This window comes from Miniopterus schreibersii (genome assembly GCF_964146895.1).
Source record: "Miniopterus schreibersii genome assembly, chromosome: 2".
Classification (NCBI taxonomy): domain Eukaryota; kingdom Metazoa; phylum Chordata; class Mammalia; order Chiroptera; family Miniopteridae; genus Miniopterus; species Miniopterus schreibersii.
In genome coordinates, this window is record NC_138102.1 from 77,445,023 (window position 1) to 77,469,298 (window position 24,276).

General features: G+C 43.7%; 1 protein-coding gene across 1 annotated transcript; it reads right to left on the bottom strand.

Moving 5' to 3' along the window:
- Nucleotides 1–4,490: 4,490 nt before the first annotated feature.
- LOC308552993 (uncharacterized protein C13orf42) lies at nucleotides 4,491–19,887 on the bottom strand (the record flags this gene model as incomplete). Its single annotated transcript, XM_081128486.1, has 4 exons — nucleotides 4,491–5,075; nucleotides 6,051–6,291; nucleotides 8,144–8,291; nucleotides 19,471–19,887. The coding sequence occupies 4 exons, from the start codon at nucleotides 19,885–19,887 to the stop codon at nucleotides 4,901–4,903; spliced, it is 981 nt and encodes a 326-aa protein (XP_080984612.1). The 3' UTR covers nucleotides 4,491–4,900.
- Nucleotides 19,888–24,276: the final 4,389 nt, after the last annotated feature.

Genomic DNA, 24,276 nt, shown 5'->3' on the forward strand with positions numbered 1-24,276 from the left:
GAGTAGTTGAAGATGTGACAACAGAAGCTAAAGGTTGGGGTGATGCAAGGAAGGAGTCACACGCCAAGGAATGCAGGCAGCCTCTGCAAGCTGGAAAAGGCAAGAAAATGAATTCTCTCCTCAAAGCCCCCAGAAGAAGCCAACTCTGCCCATACCCTGACTTATCAAAGTGAGACTGATTTTGGTTCTTCTGATTTTGGTTCTTAGACTGTAAAAGAATAAGTTTATGTTGTTTTAAGCCCCTAAATTTGTGATAATTTGTTACAGCAGCAACAAGAAAACTAATCCACCATGTAAAGGCCGTTGATGAAAGGCATGCAGTCTCCTGTTAGAACCACTCTGGCATCTTATGTCTAAGGGAAGGCATCATGTTCTTAACTGCCTAGCAACCAGGAAAAGGGCTGGGTATCTTTGTTCAAACTAAAGGCCTTCACGTATCTTTTTCCATGAAGGAGAAGTCATTTTGTGGTAGAAGCTAGAAACCAAGGGCTAAAGAACAAGCCAGATGCCAGGGACTCACATCCTCTTTTTGGATATTCTGTCTAGATTTTCATGTATCAAAACTGAGACAGTCCTAGGAAAACTAGAGCCACTAACATAGTGCCCCAAGGACTAGCTGATCAAATAACTGTTCATTTCAAAGGGGAACACAAATCAATCAAATCAGCTGTTTTCATTCATTCACTCATTTATCTCAAAACCCCAGCAGATACTATCTCATGATGCCCCTGGCAGAACCCAGATCCTGGGGTTTATCACCAATTTCAAAGACCTGAAATCATCCCAATGACAAGACAGCCTTACATTTCTGAATCATGGAATTTTTCAGGCAGTCTGTGTATAGTCTCATTAAAGAAAAAACTGTACAAAACATGAAGAAAAACAGAAAAACATGGCTTCATGTCCCATAGCAATAAATGCTTTAAAAAAAAAAAAAAAATCAAGACCCCAAACATCCTCTCTGTCATGTTTATTTCTTTCTTATCTGTAAGAGTAAAATGTTTATAGTGTCTTCACCACATAATGTCAGGGCCCATCAATGATAAACTGTAGTTTAATAAGAAGCAGAGTAAAGACCTTCATTCTGAGTTTACCCTCAGCAGTGAACTTTCATTTGTGATGCTCCAAAACAAAGCCACATTTAAGGGAAAGAAAGATACATGGTGATGTTAACTTGTGCACATTAACGTAGTTTATAAAAAAAATCTCCCAAACATTTATTGTTCAATTAAGCTTCTGGCTACACGGGGCTTAGTATAAGCAACAAAATGAAAGAAACCTCCCAGAAATTGATATTGGCACTCAAAAAATAATAAAGATAAGTATTAAAACATTTCCAGTATATTTTCATTCTGAAAATGTGTTGATATAAAATTTCTAAGAACGCCACATAATTATTAGGATTATTTCCTATAGAAGTTATAAATACTTAGGTTCAGGTAATCAGGTTCCCATAAATAGAAGGTTCTTTCTTAAAACACTGAACAATAGGAATATTATCACATGGGCCTGACAGAAAGGAAGCTGCATTTAGTTCCCAGAGTAACCTTAGCCTAGAGCATCCTTGGCTTAATTTGGATTACTGGTTTTTCCTAGTCTATTTCCCTTATGCCCACTAGCACTCTTGCATTCGTGGGCATGCACCTCCTTACCCAATGACGTCTTTTTTTAATTGAATTTATTGTGGTTATATTGGTTAATAAAATTATACAGGTTTCAAGTGTAGAATTATATAATTTGTCATCTGTATATTGTACTGCATGTTCACCATCCAAAGTTAAGTCTCCTTGCATCAATATTTATTCCCCTTTATGGTCTTCGACCTCCCCTACCCCCTTTCCCTCTGGTAATCACCATTCTGTTGTCTGTGTCTATGAGTTTGTGGGGGTTTTTGCTTCATCTCTTCACCTGTTTCAACTAGCCCCCCAACTCCCCGTCCCTGACAGCTGTCAGTCTGTTCCCTGTATCTGTGAGTCTGTTTTTGTTTTGTTTGTTTGTTTTGTTCATTAGATTCCACATATAAATGAAATCATATGGTATTTGTCTTTCTCTGACTGGTTTATTTCACTTAGCATAATACTCTCCAGGTCCACCCATGCTGTTGCAAGAGGTAAGGTTTCCTTATTTTTTATGGCCTAGTAGTATTCTGTGTGACTTTTTTTTTAATATGTCTTTATTGATTTCAGAGAGAAGAAGTGAGAGAGAGAGAGAGAGAGAGAGAAAGAGAAACACTAATGATGAGAGTCAATGATTGGCTGCCTCCTGCAAGCCCCCCTCTGGGGATTAAGCCCGCAACCTGGGCATGTGCCCTGACTGGGATTCAAATCACCATCTCCTGGATCATAGGTTGATACTCAACTGCTGAGCCACACCAGCCAGGCATTTGTTAAAATCCAGCACCCATTTATGATAAAAACTCTCAGCAAAGTGGGAATAAAGGGAACATACCTCAACGTAATGAAGACCATATATGACAAACCCACAGCCAATATCATACTTAATGGGCAAAAAATAAAATCATTTCACTTAAGTTCAGGAACAAGACAGGGATGTCTGCTTTCACCACTCTTATTCAACATACTATTGGAAGACCTAGCCCCAGAAATCAGACAGGAAGAAGAAATAAAAGGCATCCAAATTGCAGAGAAAGAAGTAAAACTGTCATTTGCAGATGACATGATACTGTATATTTGGAAGCCTAAAGATTCCACCAAAAAAACTACTAAAACAATCCAATTTAAAAATGGGCAGAGGACCTGAATAGGCACTTCCTCAAAGAAGACATATAGATGGCCAATAGACATATGAAAAAATGCTCAACGTACTAATTATCAGAGAGATGCAAATTAAAACTGCAGTGAGATATCACCTCACACCTGTCAGAATGACTATCATTAATAAATCAACAAGCGAATGTTGGCAAGGATGTGGAGAAAAGGGAACCAACCCTCCTACCCTGTTGGTGGGAATGCAGATTGGTGCAGCCACTGTGGAAAATAGCATGGAATTGCCCTAGTCAGTTTTGCTCAGTAGTTAGAGCTATCTGCCCAAGGACTTAAGGGTCCCGGGTTCCATTCCAGCCGAGGGCACGTACCTCGGTTGCAGGCTCCATCCCTGGCCCCAATTGGGACACATGTGGGAGGCAACCAGTTGAACTGTCTCTTTCATATTGGTGTTTCTCTCTCTCTCTTTCTCTCCCTTCCACTCTCACTGGAAAGCAATAGAAAAAATATCCTCAGGTGAGGATTAAAAAAGAAAAAGAAAACAGCATGAAATTTCCTCAAAAAATTAAAAAGAGAATTCCTCATGGCCCAGCAATTCCACTTCTGGGAATATACCCGAAGAAACCCCAAACATTGATTCGAAAGAATATGTTCACTTCAGTGTTATTTACAACAGCCAAGATTTGGAAGCTGTCCAGGGGTTCATCAGTAGATGAGTGGATAAAAAAGCTGTCGTATGGTTTACACAGTGGAACACTACTTGGCCATAAAAAAGAAGGAAATCTTACCCTTCAGGACAGCATGGATGGACCTGGAGAGTATTACGCTAACTGATAAGCTTGTCAGACAAAGACAAATGCTATATGATTTCACATATATGTGCAATCTAATAAACAAAATAAACTAACAAACAAAGTAGAAACAGACTCATAGATACAGAAAACAGACTGGCAGCTGTTAGAGGGAAGGGGGTTTGGGGGTTGGGAGAAAAATTGAAGCCAAAAAAAAAACACCTCATAGGCACAGGTAAAGGGGGGTCAAGGGAGGTCGGAGAGGGTAAAGGGAGAATAAATGGTGATGAAAGGAGACGAATTTGGGTAGTGAACACATAATACAATACACAGATAAAGTATTATAGAATGGTAAATGGAAGCCTATATAATTTTATTAACCAATATCACCCCAAAAAATTCAATAAAAAATTTTTTTAAACAGTAAAAATACAGGTGAGGATGGACAGAGTGTATTCTCCAAATCAGCCATTCTCAAACGTGGGCATGCAAGAAATATATGAGAAATGCAAAGAATACATTTAAATTGTAATTCTGATTCAGGCAGTTGCTGAAATACAGAAAACTTTTCTAGTCCAAAAGAACTTAATGAGTCCGTTTTCCTTGTTAATTGGGGAAAGGGAGAAACATTACCTGTCATAACCTCGTTGCATGGGTATCTATAAGGATTTTCCGGGTGAGAATTAGAAGAAAAGAAAAGCACTTTATCTCTCTCCTTCTCCAGCCAACTGCTTGTGAGAACTGGAGCTTAGTTTTGGGTCTGGGGGAGATAGCATGGTCTCAAGACAGTGCTCAACACATTCTTTCTCCCATTCCACTGCCAGGGCACTGAACTCATCTTTAGCCTAATTTAGCAGAACATTGTTAAAAGTGTTAGAGTGAAAGGAACTGCTTCTTGAACTGCATTCTGCACCAAAAAGGTGACCTCAGTGCATACCCAGAGTGTTTCTGAGCCCCATACAGAAACTTCCTCTTTAAAAATGTTGGCCCAGAAATCCCTGGGTGAGTTTATTTCCTATATGAAGCACAACAATAGCAGCCACTTGGAGAGATGCATGGAGAGCTAGGAACAGGCCAGGGAAGGCCAAGGAGTCAGCCTGGACATTCCCACTGAAACCTTCCATTCCTTCTGCTATTAATGACCAGCCAGGCTGTTACTACCAGTTAACCTGCCTGTGTAGGGAAAGCCTGGCTCCCAGTGTCTCCAAAGGCAAGTCCTCTGGGAGGTCGTGAGTATGATTGGCACTAACTGGGCAGCAGTAGTGTGCTCATGGACTTGATTTTGTTACAGTTCCCATTTTCAACTCTACCAATCACCCTGTTCTGTGCTGAAAGCAGGCACCTTCTCAGGGACCCAACCTGAGCCAGGCTGCAGGGCTGAGGGAGTCAGGGCACTGTCCGCTCCCAGAGCCGTTCTCGAAGCAGCCACTGTCCTTTGGGGTTTTCTGTTTCGAAGTAGTCCTCCCCAGAAGATGCCAGTGGCTCCAGTGCAAAGAGCTCCGCATCCCATTCCATGTCTTCTCCGGAGAAGTTGAAGAGGATCCGTCTGGAGCTCCCCAGGCTGGAAGGAAAGAAGGCAGCAGAGAGGTTATGTTTAGCTTGGCCAGCCACACAGAGAAAGAATGCTCTGATTTACCACTCCTGTGGAGTGGTAAATACGTCTCCAGCGCTGGGCCTTGTGAAGGACAAATCAGTGTTATCATGGGGCTGTGGATGGACCTCAGATGGACCTCTAGCTCAGCTTGAAGGAGAAGAGTGGGTGATGAGGACTGGGTCCTGGTTTTAACATGTTCAGTACATGGTTCATTATTATGGGAGGAAGATGCTATTTAGAAACCCCTGAATTCATCAGAGTTGAATGGATCTTATAGAAACAAAGAGAAACAGGTGGATGAGATTAGATGGGCCTTTTTGTTTTGAATGGTGGGGTTCCCCCATTGTGGCCTGGGTTGGCCAGAGCAAGAGAGAACATACTGCTCTGAATAAGTGGGTCACAGGAATTTTGGGCTATTGATGGTCACTAGTCTTGGGAGAGAAGAATCCGGAGAGAAAGAGAGGCCAAGAAATGGTGGCAATATAGCAAGACGGGTCCAGCCAGTAAGAAGTTCTCCATCTGAGCGTGGCCCATGCCTTTCTAAGGCAGGTCATCTAATTGGTTTGATGTTGGTTCCTGCTTCGTGCTATGCCCTCTTCAACCCCAAACTCTCATTAAAAATTTGTCGTACACAGTGTGTCTGTGGCACTGAGAGGAAACAAGGAAACAGGATGGCACAAAGCCTAAGGACTAAGCGGACCAGAAGGAAAGGGAGGCAGATCCAGAGCTGAAGCAACAGTTAGGAGTGGTGACAACAGTGGCCAGGCTAGTGTATATATAAAAAAAAAACAAAAAAAAACTTAAGCTAAGAATTCCATCCAAAAAAATACACAAGAATAATTTTCGGCATGTAGGATGGGCCTCAAGTCACCTTCAAAACCATCCCAAGGGTCTGAAGGACATGAGACCATCTTGGTTACACTATGTGGCCCAAGCACTTACTCTTTTTTGCAGGCTTTGGGCTTAAATTTCAAGGTGCTGAATGCCCCTTCCACAGCCTTGGGCAAGTAAATGGGGTGCCTCTCAAGTCTCCTCTGAGTGCCAATGGTCCTGCGCTCTGTGCTTTTTCGAAACTGGCCGTCTGTCGTGTGTATGGTACGTACAGCCATGTCTTCAGAGTGTCGGCGCGGCACCCTCAGGATCCAGTTGGAGTGCAAGCTGTGCTCCCGGGAGCTGGTGGCCACTGGAAGAGAGAAGCAGGGGCCCCGAAAAGGAGGACTCACCACCGGGAAGATCAGAAGGCAACAAAGAGAGTGAACAGGACTGAGAACTTACAACAAATGCATGTATACAGCAGCAAATTCCTAGGAAGGACTGGAGAACCAAGCAAAGAGGCTGATTTGACTCTGTAATTATGGTATAGGAATACAATGGAAAATTGTGTCAATTAAAAATAAGAACATACAGCCCTGGCTGGTGTGACTCAGTTGGCTGAGCACCGTCCCATGCACGGAGAGGTCGCCGGTTCGATTCCGAATCAGGGCACATGCCTGGGTTGTGGGCTCAATCCTTAACAGGAGGCAGCCGATCAATGTTTCTTTCTCATCAATGCTTTTCTCTCCCTCCCTCTCCCTTCCTCTCTCTAAAATCAATTTTAAAAACATATAAAAGGACATAGGTCGATATTTACTAACTTGGAAAGATGGCCGTGATGTAATGTAAATTCTTTGGTGAAAAGAGCAGATGACAAAATAGCAAAGAGATCCTATTTTTGTTTTAAAAAAGTAAAGTGAGTCTGTATTTGTGTTTAAAACCTTTTTGAAAGGACATACATCAAAATGTTAAGAGTGATTACTATCTCAGGTGCTGTGCTCTCACCAATGTTTTGGATTCCCAGGTTCAGCTACTAGGGAGAGGACTGTTCTTTGTCAGGGACTGAAGGGGCTTGTGAGAAAGGAGGGCAAGCAGCTGCCCTGCAGGGTACAATGAGCTTTAGGAGCAGGGATAACCTGTGAAATTCCAGAGAACCCAGTGAGAACAAAAATGTCACAGATTAAGGGCAATCAAGGCCAGAACAACAACAAACAATAAGAATGTAGTCTTTTGATCATTAGATAAAACACTCAAGAACAATGTAATATTGGTACAAAAGCTGATGCCTCAGTAAGCCCTGAATAAAATCATCATTAATTACACTTTGGGGAGAAAGTCAAAGATTAAAAAAACCTGACAGCTGAGTAATGAAATTTAAAAGTGGGCTCAACTCATGAACATGGTTGAATTCTTTGCTCCCCACCAGGAGAGAGCTGTGACACACCTAGACAAGGAGAAAACTATGGCCTCTGTCCTCACCTCACTCCCTCTCCAGGATCCGCGCTGGGCCTGGGCAAGCACCCTGGCCCTCCCTTGCCCTACACATCCTCACAGGGCGGAGAGCCACAGAGGGAGTTCTGAGGGAGGGGTGCAGAGGGACGACAAAGTGGGCGAAGGGTCAGAGTTGTGTCCAACAGCTGGTGCTGCCCCAGGGCCAAGGTAGCTCAGGTAGGGTCAGAAGCTAAATTTTAAAATACAGTTTACTTGTCCTCTTTTCTTTCTTTTTTAAAAAATTGTAGTAAAATACAAATAATGTAAAATTTGCCACCTCAACCATGTTTTAGAGTACAGTTTAATAGTGTTTAGTATATTCGCATTGTTAAGTGACAGATCTCCAGAATTTTTCCATCTTGCAAAACTGAAACTCAATCTCTATATCTATTTAACAACACTCCATGTAATGCCTTCATTTAATCATTTTTCTTATTGCTTTAGCTCATGGAATCTTATAAAAGTGTCACCCTGCCTCAGCTATGGCAATGGACCACAGGGAAGGGGTTTTTGCCCAAATATGGCTCAAGTGTTAAAGGGGCAGGCTGGGGCTGTGGCACCAGAGACAACTAAAGCAAATCACCCCAAGAGAGGCTCAAGCTCAGGGCCAGGCTCCGGCTTGCAAATCTGAGTTTCCCTGTAACAGGGAGGTGGGATTCCTGATGGCTCATTTATAAGTCCACTCCAGAGACCACAACCCACCCACCTTCTCCCGCAAAGATGGCACTCACCATCAAAGTCCACGTCTTCATTCTGGAGGTCTGCCTCAGCAGCCCGGGGCTTTTTCTCTGTATCCAGCTCTGCGATGATGGAGTCAAAGAAGGCGATGGCCTCTGCCACATCTGCGCTAAACTGCGAGTATTTCTTGGGGGTTGCTTTCTGATACAGGTGAAGGGGAGGAGAGAGAGTTGCCTGAGCCAACCTCATAGGGCCCTCACACAAGTCAGCCATAACTGCCAAATAGAATTAAATGTTGCTGAAACTAAATGTATGTAAAGTTATAAATCTGCATGGTTTAAAAGGTAAATTTGGATAAATGCTCTGTGGAAGGAAGGTAGACACTCCACATCTACATTGCTGTAGGTCGATGGATTTCCAATTACCTCAAGGAGGAAGAGACAAAGGGCAAAAAGATCTACCTCTCTCCTTAAGGATGGTTATTGACCATTAGGCAAAATATTTAGTCTTTGTTTGGCCTTCCTTGTTCCCTGCTGATAAACACCCAATGAGGCAATTATACGGTTCCTTAGGTAGGTGACATGTTCACAGCAAGCAAGAGAGGACAAGATTTGTTGGAATTAATCCCTAAAAGTTGTCAGTGCCTAAAGTAGACAAACTTGGGCTTAATTCATGGAATAAATTGAAGAGAAATGAGTATCATTGTTTGAAAAGTGTAAGAAATAATAAATATATATAGTTAATAAAAAAACACTGAGTGCCTAACTGGGTACTGGCTGTCCTGATTCATTCTCCGCCAGGACCTTGTTCAGCATCACAACAGCCCACCTAGAGTCACAAGTGACTGACATTGTGGGAGCTCAAGCACCATGGTAAACTTCAATGGAGAGCTCTCCATGAAAGGCACAGAATCAATGCATGAACCAATAAAAAGTTCCCTGAGGAATTTAGGAAATAGAGAACTCAAAAGGGACAATATGTGTTAACCTGGGCTATTTTGACCATGTGTAGAGGTGTAGAATTCTTTTATTTTATCTGGGCATTTTGAAAGTGGGCTGGTAGTAAAAATAAATATGATTTAATTCCAGACCGGCATGTTGGGAAATTTGTTTACAAGACTTTGGTGAAATGTATGCATTTTGTACTATTAGAAAACATTTTTAAATTAAGAGTTTTTTTCTTACAGAAAATATTAAAGAACCACAACATACATCTAAATCATTATTTTTTTTTTTGTTTTTTTGTTTTTTGTTTTAAATATATCTTTATTGATTTCAGAGAGAGGACAGGAGAGGGAGAGAGAGAGATAGAAACATCAATGATGAGAGGGTCATTGATCAAGCCCGCAACCGGGCATGTGCCCTGACAGGGGAATCGAACCCTGATCGTCTGGATCCTAGGTCGATGCTCAACCGCTGAGCCACACTGGGCCGGGCTAAATCATTATTGTTAAAAGTGGAAAGCTATCCAAATGTAGTTATCCTTCCGTCTTCAGATAGGCCACTAAAATGAAAGGAAGAGGGAAAGTAAAAACTCCAACACAAAGAGAATAGGAGTGATGCCATCAGTGAAAGACTGGTTTCCAAAAGCTTCTGGTAGTTGGAAATCAGTGGAAGAATGGTCATTGATGTAACAGGGCAGAGGGACTGGCCTCCCAGAGCTTCATGAGTGGGGAAAGCAGCTGAGGAGGGGACATTTGGAACCTTGGGAACTGAAAATGTTCCAGATTTGACAACACCAGATACTCTAAGGGTTGGGAGAGGGGTGTAGGACTGACTAGTGAGGGACTAGTTGAAAATCTACGTGTGCACAGCAGGCCAGGCCACCAGGCATCCTCCCTGCAGTGAGATGACAGGGGGCTCATCAATATAGGCAAGTCAATATTCTTTTATCTTCTCTGTGTTTTTTCTTGCTGGTCCCTCTGCCTTGGTTGTCTCATCTGGCTCACTCCTATTCATCTATCAAGACTTGGTTGATATGATGCAGCAATTCTACTTCTGGGAATATATCTGAAGAAACCCAAATCACTAATTTGAAAGGATATGTACACCCCTACATTCATTGCAGCATTATTTACAATAGCCAGATATGGAAACAATCCAAGTGCCCATCAAAATGCAAGTGAATTAAAAAGCTGTGGGACATATATACAATGGAATATTACTCGGCCATAAAAAGAATGAAACCTTACCATTTGTGACAGCATGGATGGACCTATAGAGTATTACGATAAATGAGATAAATCAGTCAGAGAAAGACAAATACCATATGATTTCACTTATATGTGGAACCTAAAGAACAATATAAATGAACAAACAAAACAGAAACAGACTCCTAGATACAGAAAACAGACTGATCATTACCAGAGGGGAGGGGCTTTAGGGGACTGGGTGAAAAAGGTGAAGGGATTAAGAAGTACAAATTGACAGTTACAAAATAGTCATAAGGATGTAAAGTACAGCATAGGGAATATAGTCAATAATATTATAATAAGTATGTATGGCTCCACTTGGATACTAAGAATATCAGAGGAAACATTTGTAAAGTATATGATTGTCTAACCACTATACTGCACATCTGAAATTAATAAAAATAATACTAAATGGGGGAAAAAAAGACTTGCCTGAGACTGCTTCTTCTCCAGGACTACCCTCTTCTAATTCTACTATCACACGTATCATTTTAGAGATTTTTTGTGTGTGTGAAGTAGAAGACAGAGAAAAAGAGAATGGAGAGAGCCACATGTCTGGACTGAGCCCCAAAGGAAGAATGAATATTACTTAAGAGGAATGCCAGGTCCACAGGTTTTTGCATCTCAAAATCCATCTCCACATGAAGAGGATGTCTCTAAGTCTCCAGTAGCAACTACCATCAGTGTTTGGCTTAATACAAGAGTCTCAGTCTTGCATGTGGGCATCACATTCTTTTTCATCTGGGTCAACCTACAGTTGATGTAAGCTGTTCATTCCTCAACATCTCCAGTAAGTAGATGTTGGCAATCAGCTAAGAGAAGCCCAAAGCAGTTGGTTTCATTTAGAAGGGTTTAGAAGAGAGTCTTTGGTGTCTTAACTATCAAAGGCCTAGAAAACAAAAAGCACACTACCATTAGTTAATTTAACATGAGCCCTTTACTGTGGCCTTTTATGAGTCTCCTGAGCCTCCTCAAGTATTATCCCTCAAGAATAAAATTTACAAAGTAAAAAAATAAACCACTAGCATATACATCACCACTTTAGCCACTGAACTCTGTCTATCAAATCTGTTGGGCAAAGGCCCTTTCATCTGCACACTTGTTAGTTATTCTAAATATTCAAATATGTTGATTGTTTCCCAAACTTCAAGCTTTAGGATTCAAGACTCAGGTCTCTCTCCCGTACCTTGCCCTTTCTCCTATGCTTAGCAGAGACTGCCTTCCTGGGCACACTGGGAGTCACTGACAAGCTCCTTAGACAACACTGAAGAGTTGCATTTTCTAGGTCCCAATTCCAGGGTCTCTGATGAGTCATTCAATACATTAGCATTATAAAACTTGTTTCTGTTAAGAGCTTTCAGGTCCTGGTGTGGCTGGAGAGTGAGACATTGGGACACTCTGGTGACATTATTTGTGGCTGAGGCATACATACCTGCTTGAACAAGTCTCATCGATCAAAAAAGGCTTTCTCTCAACCCTTATCCCAATTACCTTCATCAGTTCCCTCCAAGCCCTTCATGAAATGAGGTATGGGCATACACAAATGTAAATGAATAAATAATTGCTCTCCTTCCTTTCTTAGTCCTGTCTTCCTTCCCTGTAAATGAAAGCCCCAGCCCTTGACCAAGTCTAAGAGCCCAGCCTGGGAGGCAGTGAGGGGATGCCTCACCCTCAACCCAATTGGGCTGATTCTTCTACAGTCCAGCCCAATCCCATCTAGGCATCAGAATCTCCTGGGTTGCTCTTAAAGAGTATGTATGCCTGGCCCTTTCCCAGACCAATTACTTTAGATAACCAAGTGATTCTAATGCACAGCAGTAGAAAACCACTGCTCTGTAGGGACCCAGGCATGGAGGAGGTTCCCAGGCATGGGGGAAGGACCCATGGCTGAGTCTAGCTTCTTCAATCTTCCTATAGCTTCCATGAGCGTTTCCCACCTCTACAAGGACATTCTCTTGATCAACACTCACAGAGACCATTAGCATAGGGCTGCATCAACTGAGGCTCAAGGTTCAGGGCACAGGCTAACATCACAGGAAAATCTACTTTACCAAGAGGTGGTGGTATAAAATGGGAGGTCAGTGATCAAGACCCCTGGGTAAGATCCAAAATAGTCCTCCCTCTCTGAACTCAGAACTCCAGGTGAAAGTGGCTTGCTTCCCTCCCAACCTTGATGTTTTTCTAGCCCAGAATGTTTCAGCGACTCCTTTGGAAAGGCCGCATATAATGCAGCCTGCAACCTGTTGCACTTGGCCAGACCTGAGTTTCACAGGGCTCATGTTGCTTCATCAGCCCTACAGCAGCCCCAGGGGAAAGGAATTTTCTCTGAAAGCTTGTGTATTGCATTGCCAATTCCACTCAAGTTTGCCTTTCACATTTCACCTTCAGTGGCTTAGGGTTATCATTTTCCAAGCCTCCCTCTCCTACTCCCTCACCCCAGGCTTGGGTCTCAGATTACTTTGCCCAGATGGAAACCTTTGCACTTTTCCAAATCCAAGTCCACTGTACGTCTCATTTTAATTTCCGAGCCCCCGAAGGCAATTTATGATATTTTTCTGCATTTCATATAAGCTGTCATCCTGCTGGTTTCACCTGACCTCTGGGTACATGGCCTTCTCCAATCTGCTTGTTTTCTTCTGGGATCTGCCAGTATTTGTTTGCAAGAGATTTGGATTCTACAGAATAAACTTCCAGTTGTAAACAGCAATATTTTTGTCAGAGGTTAGGGTAAGGGGATATTCTAAACCGACCCAACCCTGGCCAGTTTTTCTCAGTGGTTAGAGCCCGTGGACCAAAGGATCGCAGGTTCAATTCCTGGTCAAGGGCATGTACCTGGGTTGCAGGTTCGATGCCTGGTTCCAAACAGAAAGTCCATATCCATTAAACAGTAACTCCCCACTTCCCTTGCCCCCATCCATGGTAACCTCTATGCTACTTTCTGTCTCTATTAATTTGCCAATTCTAGGAACCTCATATAAATGGAGTCATATTGCATTTGTCCTTCTGTAATTGGCTTTTTTTCATATAGCGAATTTTCAAGGTTCATCCATGTTGTAGCATGTGTCAGAACTTCCTTCTTCTGTATGGCTGATTAGTTTGAGTATTGATGGGAGGTGAAGAGGAAACATTTCAGATTATGCTCTGACTCTGACCAAATGCTCACTGAGGACAGCTTCTCATACTTTAAGGCCAGGTGAACCGGTCAACAGCCAGCATCCTCCTATGAGAACTGGGCCACATAAGAGAAGATACTCAGGGAGGCTGGCCATAGAGCTAGGGCTGGCCTAGGGAGGAAGTTTGGAGTTGGCTGAAGTGCCCCATGGAACATTGCTCAGATGGTGTGGCCTGGGCATTATTCGAGGCCAGGGTTACCAGTTACCTACCACAGCTAGAAGGAACTTAATTAATTCTCCTGTGGATCATCTGGTTCTGAGCAGCTTGGATTCCTGATTTGTCTGCCTGGATGAACTGGCTGCAAAATGTGTACCCCTCCCTGCACCACCACCCCACCCCACCCTCTCCTCCAACTAAAGAAATTCACCTGCTACTTTTAAAAGAACCAGTGGAATTCTGGAGAATGCCTGCCAAATGTGATTGATTTTTATTTAAAGTAGTTTTACTCTGACAATAGTTAGCTTTCAGAATAAATTTTTTGTAGAGGCTACTTAATCTTGTTTCATACAATAAGACCATGTCAACAGCAAATAGAAGTTTCTTTCTCCCCTATGGCAGGAGAGTCTGAATTCAAGAGAAATATTTTTTAGACCCATTGGGGAGACTTTCTGCAAACATAGTGATATTAAAATGCAGGCTTTCTGTGAGCATCAGTTATGGGGTAGGGGTGGGGGTCTCTATCATGTGGCTTATGTCTGCTTTGCAGAGCTGAAATGCAGTAAAAATTCAATATTAGCTACAAATAATATTTCATTATGCTTGGCAGAGCTCTCCATAAGATGACAGATAGTATAATAATGATTGATAACAGAGCATTTAATTCCTGTAGCCCCTTTCTGACTGCTAGGTGGGTCATTACATTTTCCAATCTATCTTCCAGGCACTTGCTGGAAGCAATATTTCCTCCTCCCTTTTTCCTCTCCATCACATTCTGATCAGCTGGCAGACTTCTTGTCTGTTTTAGGCAGCAGAGAAAGCACTTCCCCAGAAAGTCATTTCTCACATTCACAGTCTAATTCAGTGGATTTCCTTGTGTCTGGCCCCCATCTCAGCACTCAGCACCCAGCACTCAGTACTCAGCATGCAGCACTGTAACGCTCTGTTCATTTGCTGTTTCTGCTACTGACCATCAGTTCATTGAGTGGGGGCACATGTCTTACTTATCTTTTTATATCCAGCCTCTAGAAAGGCTCCAGGCACATAGCAGATGTTCAATAAACCAATATTCTGAGAAGCTCCAACTGTAATTTAAGAAGGAAACTGTTACAAAGTTTGATGGAAGATCTGGAAAAACAATAGTGAGTGGAAAATTATCTTTTGTTTTTAATGGAGTAAAATACAGTTTGAGTATATTTATGTGGAATCAGATCCTGATAATTAAAACATCCACTGTGTAATGGGTCAGAGCTCACCATCAAAAGCACACTTTTTTAGGTAAACATTTTTTTCTGATGATAAAATTGTATTTCCTCATTAGACAAAATTTTTAAAATACAGAAAAGTATATAGAAGAAAATAAAAATAACTTAGAAACCTATCATCCAGGGATAATGGCTATAACATGTATAGGTATATTTTATTTCAAACATTTATTTCCTATATTTTTGCCATACATGTAATTAAGGTTGCCAGATAAAATAAAGGATGACTATTTAAATTGAATTTCAGATAAACAATAGATTTTTATAGTATAATATATTAGTAGTACACTAGAAAATGACTTCCTTAAGAGGTCATGGATGCCCTAAAAATACTTCATTTAAGAATTAGGAGAATGTTTTCATAACAGGTTTGACAATTTTTAATTTTTTAAAAATATAAAATAGTTTTCTAAAAATATATATTTACATAAATTTCTAAAAATACATTAATTGGGGTTTACCAGTCTTTTGGATGAATTATTATGAGTTTATATATATGGTAATTTGGAAAAGTTCATGGAAGTCTAGTATGAATAACTCTGGTTATTGTCTGACAATTAACAAGGTGTCAAGATAGAGGGAATTTTTTTCATGGATTGTGGAGAGGAGAGGCCCTACACTGTGCCTTCTGGTCATACTTCTGGTCTGGGTTTCTCCTGGTCAAAGACAGCCCAGGCCATCCAGCCTCATGGGGAAGCTTCACCCAAGCATGGAACCTGTGCAGGGTAGGATTACTCTGCCTGGCCCAGGTGTGCAGGATGAAGCAGCCTCCACACCTCATCCTGAGGTGCACACTCCCGCATCTGATATATTTTATTATATTCAAGCTCAAAATATGTTTTCCAATTGAAAGGCACCATGGACACATAAACAAGAGTGTGAGATCTGGCATGGTAGAGACTGGCTCTCTCTTCATCAGGTTCACACCCTTACATAAACCACTTGGTGTCTCTGAGCCCCAGCTATCTCATCTGTAGTGTAGGGCTGATACTCAACACACAGGGTTTACGATGATTACAAGTCAGGAATAACTGCTGATTGTTCCTAATTATGCCTGGGCTTCAACACAGAAGTAGGGGAGGCAGGTATGAAGGAGACCTCACTGTTCCTCTTCGATAGCAGAAATACCCAGGTGCCCAGGGCAGGGGGGTTAGGTGGCCTTGCCCTATAGGTTCAGAAACTCTGCATTCCAGGACAGGACCATTTCAAATATATCTCCTTCCTCCACATGAATTTTGCACTGTGTTGGAAATTCTAACATTTGGTCATCCAAACAATGAGTCCCAAATTGCATCCCATGTCCAACACTGACACAAAACTCCTCAGATATAAAAGTTTTGATTGTTTTGATTTTTAAGTGTTGCAAAAAGTGTGTTTCATTCATTTTTGTAATTACCTCTTACACTGATGGAGGAGCAGATTGTCACAGGGCCTGGCCAGGACCCGTCATGCAGGGACCCAGGGGTCTTCCCACACCCACCTCAGGTTCACCTCACTTCCTCTTTCCATCAACCCATGTGGTATCCTTCCAAGTCTCAGCATTTCTGGAGGGCTGGATGACAGACCATCTAGCACCCTAGTGCATCATGCCATAGATACACATTAGCATTTCAACAGGACCTGTTGCAATGTCTTACTCTAGGCTGGGAGAAACTATGGGTCTTGACCCAGTAGTGGCTTGTGAAATCAATTTAGTGTGTCATGACTAACATTTAAAAAATAGCACAGAATACTTTGAAAAACATCAGAGTGCCAAACAGAGAACTTTTGATTTGGTTGCATGTTTGGGTAAACTGGGTCAACATCTAAAATTCACTTCTTACTGAGAGTTTTAAACAAAACAGTTTAAAAGCCATTATCTTTCCCCCCAAAGAGAGATAGACAGGGGAACTTAGGTTCTGTGGTTGTATTAAAGGGGAGGGAGGGAGAGCTTGCCATGGTCTCCAGAATCACAGGGAACACTCCTCATTCCCTACATGAAGGCTGACTCTCCCCTGATCTACAGCATGAAAGATAGCATACTTTTAAGTCTGTAAAGCATCCATAAGTGACTAATAAGTACTCACTGCTATGTACTGGGGGTAGGAAAATGACAAAGACATTGTTTCAGTTTCATCAAGCTCACTGCAGTCCACCAAGGGAGGTGCACGTGCTAACAACCACAGTAGGATGTGATAAATGCTAGAACAGAGATGTGTTTAGACTAATGTTTGAGAAGAAAAAGGTTGATCCTAGAGAGGGGTGTACTCATTATCTAGGGCTGCTATTACATAGTACCACAAACTGGGCAGCTTAGGTCAAAAGAAATGTATTATCTCACAGTTCTGGAGGCCAGATGTCTGAGATGAGGGTGTCAACAGGGCCATGCTCTCTTTGACAGTGCTAGGGAAGCACTGGTAGTTCCTTGGCTTGTGGTAGCATAAATACAACCTTCACACAGCATTCTCCTTGTGTGCGTGTATGTCCCAATTTTCCCTTCTTATAAGACACCAGTGACGTTGGATTAGGGACCCACCCTAATAATTCGAAATTACCCTAACTAACTAATTATATCTGTAATCATCCTTTTTCCAAATAAGGTCACCTTCTGAGATAGCGAGTGTTAGGATTTAAACATATGATTTTGGGGAGACAATCTGACACATAACAGAGGTTCAAGAAAAAATGTGTTGTTTACCCTAAACCTTGAACATCATTTTCTACCAATGCAGAAAGGTGATGATATTCCAGAAGGAAGGAGCTCTCCTGGTCCCCTGACCCAGCTGTGCACCGAGAGCCAGGCAAGCACAAGCCACCTTGCTAGTTGGCCTCATGAGGACATGGAGCCCACACCAATGTTTCTCAGGTACGCCAGCATACAGCTCGTGCTTTAGGAGCAGTGGAGAGCCACTTGTCTAAAGGCTGCACCTTACATTTCAGAGTCAGTAAACACTGGACTACCTTGGACATGCCAGGTCCTATCACAGGCAGAATCTTACTTCCTCCTTACTAGGTAGATTCTTATTTCCATTCTTACACTACCGAAATAGAAGCCCAGAGAGGTAAACTTAACTTGACAAAGGCACACAGCTTTTGCTTGTAAATACAGAGTTAAAATTTAGGCTTTGTTCTGACTGACTTCGAAGTCCTTTTAAAATTCTTTCTGGTTACTCCCTGGTAAGATGCATCTCCTGAGGAAATCCATGAATTGTACCATGCCTGTGACCCTCCTCACAGCCGCTCCTGCTCTTCCACAGCTGCTTGTGTTCTGCCTCTAACCCCTTTTGTCTTCAGACAGCTGAACCAGGAAGGGAGCAGGGAGGAAGGAAGCTCTGTTCTACAAAGAAAGGACTCCATTCTACAGGAAAATGTAGTGCCTAGAAGGACTCTAACCAGAGCCTAGAACCCCGGAATGAAGTCACTGCATCAGAAGTGGCCCCCAAAATGGAGTGACTGGCCCCCAAGTCTACAGCTAGCTGGTGCAGTGTCAGTACTGGGACCTAAGACTAGGACGCTTTGTATGGGCCCCAACATGACATACTATTGGAGTTAAATTGATTATTTAAACTGCTCCCATCTGGGATAAAATGCAGACAGTTGAAACCAGTTGAATGACCAGGCCCCGGAGATTTGATAGTGGGCCAATCATTCATTCAACATTAATGGGGCTTGCATGGCCCACGGGACACTCTGGGGAGACAGCCAGGATGTGGGAAAGACAGGCCTGCTGTGAACACCTTATCAGGACAACGATTGATGAAAATATAAAACAAAACAGCCTCAAACCTCAAGCATTAAAAAAAATTGAGGAAATACAGAAATGAGTAACTGAATGAATTGGGGGGTCCTGTCAGGATCAGATTGCCGGGCCTCAGTTTGCTCTTCTGGGATACAAAGGAAGCCGCTCCCCCCTTCTCTTCTGGTATCATTGAAATGCTCAGAGAAAGGTCCTTACATACAAACACTGGGATGGTAAAAACGACCAGGTGAATGCAACTTACAGCTTTCATTTAGTTCCTGCTTTTTCTGTCTGGGCTTGAAGCCTCCAATGCCCAGCAAAGCTGTCTCTCTGTGGCCGTGCCCACGTTCCAAAATACCTGGGTCCAGGGTCCGATGGAGCAAAGCCTCCAGTTGTTTGGGGCTCATATGGGGCTGAGCAGCTAGATATTTGAAAACATCTTGTTCACACGGTTTCACTTTTCACTGGGAGTTTTAGATGTGATTGCAATAATAAAGATAGCAGCATTAATTTGTTGAGAAATGATTTGCTGTCACCCAAACACCATGCAAGTATGATCTCATCTATCAAATGGGCTGCAAATGACAGACGCACCATGCAACGCCCTGCCCTCTGACACCACAGCCCGAGCCCCCCCCCCAGGCTGCTCTGGGACACCATGAACTGCGCTCCCCATTGCCTCCAAGTGGAAAATCAACATGGGCCTAGCCACTCTCCCCAGGCTGGCAGACGGCAATGGAGAGTCCCCGAGGACAACCGAGCCATGATCAGAATGTGCACACTGACTGACTGGGCACGGATGAGCCAGCTTTCAAACAGGCATCCGAGGCTCTTGGAAGAACTCGCATCTCAATGGCGCTTCTCAGCGGCACTTACCTTTGTTTCTTTGGAGGTGGACTGACCAAGGGCCTTTTTTCCTCCCTTGGAGGATTTGGACGAGGTGGAGGAGAAGCCCTGGGCACGCTTGGGCTTCAGGTCGTTGAGGCTGCTCAGGTATTTTTTCCGCAAGGCCAGCAGCTCCTGCAGGTACTGCAGACAGTCCTGGGTGCGTGAGTACATCCAGGCCCGGTCGCCCTCCTGCTGCAGGTAGTACAGGCTGGTGTCCATGCTGCTGGTGCTTTTGTACTTCTTCAAGGACTCGCTGAACTTCTCCCCGTGGTCCCCAACCACGTACATGGAGCTGCTGCGGATGAGCCGCACCGTGGGGCCGGCTCGGTGGAAGCAGGAACCGCCCGCCGCCTCCGCCTTCCTCTGCGGGCTGGGGTTAAACACGGAGTGCAGCTTTCTGAACATGGTGCTGGATTTCTCTCCGTGGGTGCGGTCCCGCTGCGTGCGCTGCGCCACCTGATCTGGCGGGGGCGGCGGAGCCAGCTCCCAGGCCTCGGCCACCTGCCGCCCGGGGCCTCCGATCCGCGGAATCCCGGCGGCGAGCGTGGGCGCAGGCGGGCGGGCGGGCGGCCTCTCGCATGGGGCCGCTTATACCCAGTAACCAAAATGCCGTAAACCACCTGAGGAGAGGAGGAAATGCCTGCCCTGCGGGCTTAAAAGCCAGCGCCCTGGCTGGTTCTAAGCGCCATTGGGGGCAAATATCCTCTGCGCTCCCTCGAGGGCGCCAGCTGGGTGGGCAAAGCGTGGCAATTTCCTGCTCAACTATTTTCTTTCCTTTTCATTTTCCATTTCTGGATGTGGTCTCGGTTTGACTTGATCTTGGTGTAAATTTTTAAGCTTCCACTTCTGCTGAGCTAGCCCTGGTGCTGAACTCCTGCACCCAAAACTAAATCCTACTTTGCAAGGACACCACTCAGCCAAAAGCAGTGTGTTGCTTGAGGTAAAATCCAGGCCCCTGAGCTGGGCCAGGGCGCACCCAGCCAGGGCCCTTGGCAGTTGGCTCGCAGATCTCCGATAAGCCGGGCTGGGAGCAGGCACCGGAGCGCCCCGCAGGCGCCTCACCCGTGGTAACAAAATCTCACGGCCGTCACCAGATAGCAGCCCATTGTGGAGCCGGGAGGCTTCAGGTATCCGGACCACAGCTTTCTGCATAAAAGCTTCAGTCAGCTGAGGGTAGCCACATATACGGGAAAGACCTTTTTAGCTTGAGCACATTTTCATTCAAGTAGACTAGTTATGATCAGACACAAACTATTTTTACAAGAGCATCATTTGAATGCATTAGAACCTCAGAAATGTTCCCTCTAGGATTTTATTTTTCAGGCAAATGCTAAACATCATTGTTGCACTCATTTTTCTTCACTCAGAGAGCTGTAAATCTCTAGCATGAACATGTTCTTAAGCTGGGATGGAGGTAGAGGAGACTATGAGCCCCTAGAAATTGTATGTGAAATGTTATTGGTTGTATGTATTAGCATGGTTTATTTTTGCTCATTTTTTTTTGAGAAAGCATTCATGGTTTTATCAGATATTCTAAGAGGTCTGTGGTAAAAATAAATAATAAATAAATAAATAAATAAATAAATAAATAAATAAATAAATAAAATTCATATCCTGTTCTGGAGCAATAACCTTCTTTTTAGAATATAGCTATAAAAGGACATTGTAAATATATCTGTATTGAGTGCATTCTCTGCATATGGCATTCTCCCAGCCACTGTGGTGAGATGACCCAAATATGTGGAAACATTTACACTTTACATTTGCAGAGCACTTTGGGCTGGTGAGGCATCCCCACATAAATTAATTTACTGAATTGGTATGACTTTCTTGGGAGAGGAGCATCATTTTCATTGTCATCATTATTGATCCTCAATTCACAGATGAAGAAGGTGAGCCTGGAGAGGTTAGGAGACTTGCCTAAGGTCTAAATCGGGTGAGTGAGAAACTAGTCCTCAGATCAACACTCCAGCTCCAAGTGAAGCTGGTCCTGCTGCCCCCTCTGTGCCTTGGACCTGCAAAGTGTCTTGGAGCGTCTCTGTGCAGCCCACTTCTCTGGCTTCAAGGGAGCACAATACCTACATACCCAGAAAGACAGGTGCTGACAGAATTTCTCCCTAGAGGAGTCCAGGAACTGTGACCACACAACCTTTCTCAGTAGCATTGCTAGTGGACTTCTAATGATACTTATTCTACATGGGTTTAGAAAAGCTTTAAATAGATTAAAAAATGAAGTCTAATCTATATCATATCCAGAATGTCAATGAACCTAACTTCTTGATCTTGGAGAGAATAAAACCATCTTCCTATGCATTTTTCTCTCTACCTGCCTCCCTGCTGGAGTCTTCCTGAGGGCCAGACACATGAAGAAAATCTCAGTGACGTCACTTGCAGAGCATTTCATGAATCTAAGCCAGCACACTGACTCTTACCACCTGCACCAGCCCAGACCCCAAAGCCACCCCTTTCTATGGTGCTTCTACTGAGGCAGTTGAAGGGAGAGAATTATTTCTCCCTGCAAAAATACCTATCACCTCTGCTCAAGAAAACTCATTTCTAGTAGCAACTGCCTTTATGCCTTATTTAGACTTTCACATGGCCTCACTAGAAGAAATGGGTGTGAAGTCAACCTGTGGTCTTAAAAATTGTATTTTGAGGACTGCAAATGCCCATCACATCCCAAGTCAGGCATCCAAGGCTGACCCTTCCGGTGCCTCATGGAAAATGCTGGGCAAGCACTTAGGCAGGGAAGGAAGACGGCTCTGCATCCTCACCCCAGCCCAGCCCCCCAACACCAGCCCCTCTGTGGACTAGTAGGGAGCTGGCTGCAAAGCTGAGCTCCTCACTGGCACAGACCAGACCTGCTGTTTGTGTAGTATTAAGAGCCATGAGGCTTGACCAGGACCCCAGAAAATCAAAGTAAGATGACTCGGGATAACAAATTTTGCTTTATTCCAGAAATTCTCAAACTCAAAGAGCAGACTCCAGGGCAGAGACAGAGAAGTCCAGGGAATTTGCTCTGTAGTGATGCCGGGTGCTGGCAGCTGTGGGAAGGAGGTGTGGAGCAGGATGATCAGGCTTCTGTGTGCTCCTAGGTGAGCCTGGTCCATGCTGCTGGAGCTAAGGTGATGCTCTGGGTTCAGTGGGCAGGACAGGGTGATGGATCTGCCACCTATCAGCTTAAGAGAGTTATTTAAACTCTGAGTTTCAGTGTTCTCATCTTCAAAAGTAGATATCTATTTCATAGAGTTGTATTAATTAAATGAGGTAATAGAGCATTTAACATACCAGATTTGCTCAATCAAAAGTACCAATTATTATTTTTATAATAATATAAAAAAAGTATTACTACTTTGGTTTTGTAGCTCCCAGCACATGGTTGCCAAATTATTGTCCCAGTCAGATGTTTTGCACCCAGGCCTCTCATCCTTCAGTGTTTGTGGAGATCACAGGTGGAGGTGTACCAGCCTTAATAATGATCAGCTTAGAAATTATCAGCTTAGAAATTTAGCCCACTACACTGAATCATGCTGAGTTTCCCTGAGTACTGGTTGTCCTGAACAGCCTACCTGCTGAGAGGGCACATGGCCAGGCATTCCAACCCCTTCCAGCACGAAGTCAGGTGAGGGCCTAATTACTTCCCATGGTGGCATGTTGACCATGACTGTGGTATAGCCTGGGGGTAATCTCAGGGGGACACCATTCTCAAGGCAGTTCCATCTCAGTCCCACCAGGTGACACCTGCACTTCCCATAAAGAATCCTGAGTCAAAGAAAACAATCTGTACACTCTTCCAGGCTTAGAAGTCCCCTTGGCTGCATCCCTGACAAGACAGCGACCCTGAGTTGGCATTTCCCAGAAGGCAGGTAAGATGGAGAATAGGCAGGAAGGAGGAGGGAATGCAGAGGAAGAAGGGGAAGCTGAGAAAGGAAGGGATCAAATCACCTGTGTTGGATATTTAATGAAGGGTAAGATTACAAAGTTCGACAACGTGTATCCATGTCAGGTTGGTCCACTTGCACAGCATATTGGAACATTTTGCTTTATGGCTGTGCTATGAATTGTGAGGAAAAGAATCTCCCCTGGAAACCAACTTCCCTGGCTCAGACAATGTCCTGTGACTTTGGACCCTTGTCCCTGGGGCAGAGTAACTCAAGTCCCCTGGGCTTTGCCCTCCACATCTGGAGACTGAAAATGGAATAATGGATGGTCTCACTGCCCCTTATAACTTTAACACACTTGGAAATCCCCCCCAAAAATGTGCCTGTAAGTATATATCAGATCCTCTGAGGTTTACAAGAGGAAAAATGTCCAGGTACCTGAGTACACAGAGGCTTGGTGGCAGCACTTGCATCCTCCGTTAGAAGGCACAGCCCCAGTTTGGGAACTGCTACTAAATGGCAAAATGGGCACATCTGAAGGTCGGAGGCTGGGAAATTCCACTGGATGAAGACTGGAGATGAGTAATGAGAGGCTGTGTTGGAGAAAGTTGGAGGTAGAGCAATGGTGGCATCAGGCAGTTAAAGGAGGCTTGGAGGCCAGGTCAACAACTTTGGATTTTATTCAACTGAATACTTTTTGTCAGAGCTCTGGGAACTGATAAGGCATATTCATGCAATTTCCAAAAAGTGTCCCCTAGGCAAAGGACAGATAAGCAGTCCCCATTGGCTCCCTTGGTGGGTGCCCTGGTATATTGCACAACACATACAATTATGTGTGACAACCCTGACTGGTTAAGACTTTAGAGCACAAGATGGTGTGGCAAATGGGATTACAAGAAAATTCCACTTAGGA